This window comes from Poecilia latipinna, unplaced genomic scaffold (assembly GCF_001443285.1).
Source record: "Poecilia latipinna isolate Pla-1442-1.1 unplaced genomic scaffold, P_latipinna-1.0 Scaffold1335, whole genome shotgun sequence".
In the NCBI taxonomy this organism is placed as follows: Eukaryota; Metazoa; Chordata; class Actinopteri; order Cyprinodontiformes; family Poeciliidae; genus Poecilia; species Poecilia latipinna.
In genome coordinates this window covers 149,143-153,693 of record NW_015113951.1, presented here as the reverse complement: position 1 = coordinate 153,693, position 4,551 = coordinate 149,143, and the positions used below count along the sequence as shown (strand labels likewise).

Genomic DNA, 4,551 nt, shown 5'->3' with positions numbered 1-4,551 from the left:
AAAGAGACCACCCACGGAGGGTGAGAGGGGAATTTTTTTAATATCTGTATAAACTACTCGGAATGTGTTGTTTTAAGCAGTGTAATCTACTCGTGGAAATGTACACTGAGGAAACAGAGGTAATTCAAAGGTAATTCAAATTCACTTGTTTCAGAACAAGTTTGGTGCAGTTCAAAGATTTACCAAAAAGAGGCGCCACTGAGCTGTCTTTTTTTCCTCCCTCTTTCTTTACTTGTAGTTTTTTTTACAAGATACTTGTGTTATCAACATTACAATTATGAAAGATAGGCTAGTTTTACAAACATAACCCCGAACCCCTTACCCCACCCCTATTGCTAAACACTTTTTTTCTTTTTTTGTTATATCTATCATATATGGCAAAGTATTACTAACGTCCGGGACTACCAGGACACCCATGTCCACGCCCTGGGGTCTACGCTAAATCACTAGGGGTGTGTGTTGACTGCATCATGAGGAGGAGGAGGAGCACTACAGCAGCCCTTATTACCACCGTGCCTCAGTCCTGCCCTGGACAGCCGAGCAACTCCGACCTCCAAATCACATCTAGAGCTCCTGAACAGGCGGAATTAACCTCAAAAGACTAAAAAAAAAAAATAAAAGAAGTAAAAAATAAAAATCAAACAAAGACATCCAGGGGGATAAAGTTGGAGAACAAAGGATATTTACTGGAATACGACAAATCTGAACGCGGCGCTAATTTTGATTTTGTTGGAATATTTGACACCATGAGGATTTTCCCCGTCGTGCTCCTGCTTGTTCACAGCTTGGGTAAGTGTTCAATGCATTTCGTACAAATACAACAGTATTTGTTTATCTGTACCCCTCCTCTCCCCCCCAATGCCCTAAGTGTTGATTCTTTTTTTTTTCCTTTTTTTTTAAATCTAATCATCTAAGTATCTAATTTTTAAAAAATGTAATCTTAAATCGTTGCTCTCTGTCATGCCATGTTGTTCTGGAGTTAATGGGGTCATCTGTCTATTTTAGATTAAGCTTTATGTAACTGGATACATTTATTTTTAACTCGTATTCTTGCCATGACATTAGCTAAGAGTCTGTCCGTGAAATTTGGGGGTGTGCATGTTTGGGTCTTGCCTCTGGCTACATTTTGTTCCCAAACCACATAAGTACTCAACATTGATTTTTAGCTGCTGTAGTGCTTTGGAGCAAAGCCCAAATAAGCTATTTACTCGTGACCAAACATGGATTAGTAGTGTAACTAAAATCCCCTCCCAATCCCACCTGGAGCTTGCTGGTGTGCAACATGTCTCAACTTGCCCAGCAATCTCTGCCCAGGTGGAGTTCAGTTCATTACCCTCAGAGTAGTAGCTCTGTAGTAGCTTCTGCTTCTGGAACTCAAATTCTCTCTTTCTCTCTCTCTTTTTTTTTTTTTTTTTTGTTCCTCTCTCCTCCAGTTGTGTCCAGACTGGCCAATGGGGCTGCAGTCGACCGGCATGAGGGCGACAGGCAGCGGCACACGTCCATCTTCAACCTTTTAGACACAACCAGGGACCGGAGGGCTGAGGAGGAGGAGCGCACAGGTGCCACAACAGTGCAGCATGGCCAGGACGGCAAGGAAGAGGAGGATGACGATGGATATTACTACGATGATGAGTTTGACGAAATGTCTGGAGACTATGACATGGATGTGCCACGAGGTAAGGCAGGATCTTGAGTTACTGTCTAAAATCCTTCAGTAATTTTTGTCTGCATGCCATTTAATGACCCAACTTACCAACCTCTGAGTAGCTCTTTGAATTAAACTTGGCCATGAAAGTAGCTGAACAGACTGCCTAGTCAATGTTTCAGCCTGTACTTCTAAAAACAAGGGTCTTTATTAAGGTGTATACCTTTATTTGCTCTCTAACACTGGAAATCCTCTTTTACGGTCTGACTAGATCACTGTGCCATACGACCAGCAGTGTGGGAATAAAAGCGCAATAGACGTCAAGAGACATGACAACATTGCTGAGTCCAGACATAGCTGAATGTTTTTTTTCTTTTTTTTTACTTTATTGGTTCAGTTGCCATGTTGAGCAAAGCGCAGGTGCTTGAGCCTTATCAGTAATAACCATACAAAAAACTGGAGTCTTTAGTAATCATGTAAAGACTGCACTTATGCGATAGGGTTTTTATTTTTGCATTGTTGGTGAAGTCACCAGGACAATAAAACTCAAAGCCGAAGTGAGATCATTTGAAGTGACAGTGAGAAAGTGAGGAAGAAACTCAAGTCTCACTCCAGAAGCAACATGTCAACCTTTAAAGGACTGAACTCTACTCATCATTTTTATTATTTTTTGTCATCTTTATTGGTTTAGTCGCCATGTCAAGCAAACCCAAAGACCCGTCATCCCTCCCGGAGCCCCAAAACACAGAAGAAACCCAAAGGAGGGGAAATGGAAGAAAGAAGGGGAAAGGCAAGGGAAGGAAGAGGAATCCCTGCTTGAAAAAGTACAAGGACTTGTGCATTCATGGCACCTGCCAGTACCTGAGGGAAATCCGTGCCCCGTCTTGCGTGTAAGTACCAAAGCTCTGCAAGCACCTTGATGTCACCTACGGAAATAACGGTCACCGACATTAACTAATGGAGTACCTGCTATGCTTGCAGCTGCCATCCAAATTACTCTGGCGAAAGGTGCCAGTTATTTACGCTGCCTGTCCACACCTCGGAGGGCTACAGCAGGACCACGGCTTTAGCAGTGATAGCTGTGGTGCTTTCGTCCGTCTGCCTCACCATCATCGGCCTCTTATTAATGCTAAGGTGAGTAGAACAAGCATTAGACGCCATAAAGAACAATAAAAAAAAAGAGTGAAATAATCTGACTAATCCACCGTTTCTTTTTATTTTTTAAATTATCTTCAGGTTTCACAAGCGTGGAGCGTATGATGTAGAGAGCGAGGAGAAGGTGAAGTTGGGGCTGGCGTCCAACAACTGAAGCCACAAACAGAGGTGAGCGCTTCAGAACTGACTTCTTATCCCAGACGTTACCTAGAAGCTTCTTTGTACCTTCATGAGATTAACCTTTTATTTATTTATTTATTTATTTTTATTTTTTCGCCCTATCAGGCATAAATGCAGAAATTCTACCTCAAACTGGAAAAACAGAAGCGTACTGCAACGGGAGGCCCAGGAGGAAACATGAACGTATGTGGAGATGGGAGCTGAGAGCGCTCAGATGGATGTTCCATGACTGGTCAGCTGTGGGCGACCGGATCGGTATCCCCCGCGGGGCGTCCACTAGATTAGGGGACATCTTCCGGGAAGCGAAATACAGAACGGCTTAGAAGATGGACTGAAGATGGGATCGGCAGGAAGAAAACAAGAAGAAGGGACGACGTTTAGACTCTGCTCTGCTTCGTGACTGCGTGAAAAGAAAACGTTTCAAGTGGAACTGGAAACTTTAAACAGCAAGGATAGCTCAATTTGGACTCTTTTTCTCTCATGAGAAAATGTTTTGTATTTTTCCTGCACACCTCTTTTTTTTTTCTTTTCCTGTACAGTAAACGTTATATTTATAAGTTTAATTTATTTATTTAAATGTATTTATAGGGATATTATTCCCTCAAGTAGTTTTTAAAATTGTAATGTTACAATTCTTTTTATATTTGCTATTGAACAATATTTATTTATGAAACAAACAGGCAGAAAACAAAATCACAAAAAAGCTCTTTGCCTTTATTTACAATTTTCTTTGTGTATCCAACTTTAATTCTGGCAAACCCAAAGTGATCCAAAGCACTGTAATTATTAAATTCCAAATAAACTGTTTATTTGGGTAATTTCTGTTTATTATTATTTTTTTATCTTTGTTTTTTTTGTTAAAATATAAATAACTCCTTGGAAGCTACCAATATCACACCAGGTGGACTCAGTTGGAATATAAAACCAGTGGGCCCCATCGTGTTTTGGGGGCTTTTTGCCCAACGGCACATCGGAGCTGAAGATCAGGGAGATCTCCTTCCCTTAGCTCGACTTTATCCTGCAGGCTCAGGGACTTGAAGGCCAGAAAGTAACGGAGTTTCTGTGTTTGGCTTCTGTTTTCTAAAAGAAAAAAAAAAAAAAAAGGTCAGCAAAGAGTCTTTTTTTCACAAGTTTCTCCACCAACTGTACATATACCACACCCTCTCTTACCTTATGAGTACAGAATCAATACTGAAGTGAAAAATGGCTGTGTGGAGAGAAGTTTAGTTTTTTTTTTGTCTAATCAGAGGAGAGAGTATCACGCTGCCAAAGTAAAAAACAAAAAAAAAAAAAAACAAAACTGAATTAAGGTGTTCAACCCTTTCAAATCCTTATTTGTCATTTTTGAAGTGATGATTTGTGATTGATTTGTTCATTGCAAAATAAAAAAAAAAGAATATCTTGACATTTTGAGTGTTTCCTCATTATTACGTCTCATTATGTTGGTGTGTGATAGTGAGTATATGACAATGATGGGTGCTTAAATACAAGATAACTGGATTTCTCTTGTTGTTTCACCTCTTATCCAAAAGGATTTTTTTTTAGCTTCTGCATCGTTGGAAGGACCTGTA

At 40.4% G+C, this 4,551-nt stretch overlaps 1 protein-coding gene across 1 annotated transcript; it reads left to right on the top strand.

The window, feature by feature from the left end:
* Positions 1–513: 513 nt before the first annotated feature.
* On the top strand, positions 514–3,341 carry hbegfa (heparin-binding EGF-like growth factor a). The gene is made up of 6 exons (XM_015055799.1): positions 514–789; positions 1,434–1,676; positions 2,337–2,535; positions 2,627–2,779; positions 2,882–2,968; positions 3,086–3,341. Exons 1-5 carry the CDS (start codon positions 747–749, stop codon positions 2,952–2,954), a joined length of 711 nt encoding a protein of 236 aa, XP_014911285.1. The 5' UTR covers positions 514–746; the 3' UTR covers positions 2,955–2,968; positions 3,086–3,341.
* The last annotated feature ends 1,210 nt before the right edge of the window (positions 3,342–4,551 follow it).

What these genes read in the sequence shown, in the direction of transcription:
- hbegfa (XM_015055799.1), top strand. Translation starts at nt 747, where the DNA reads ATGAGGATTTTCCCCGTCGTGCTCCTGCTTGTTCACAGCTTGG. An exon ending in ATCCGTGCCCCGTCTTGCGT is followed by an intron (nt 2,536 to 2,626) that starts GTAAGTACCAAA and finishes CTATGCTTGCAG; the next exon opens with CTGCCATCCAAATTACTCTG. An exon ending in GGCCTCTTATTAATGCTAAG is followed by an intron (nt 2,780 to 2,881) that starts GTGAGTAGAACA and finishes AATTATCTTCAG; the next exon opens with GTTTCACAAGCGTGGAGCGT.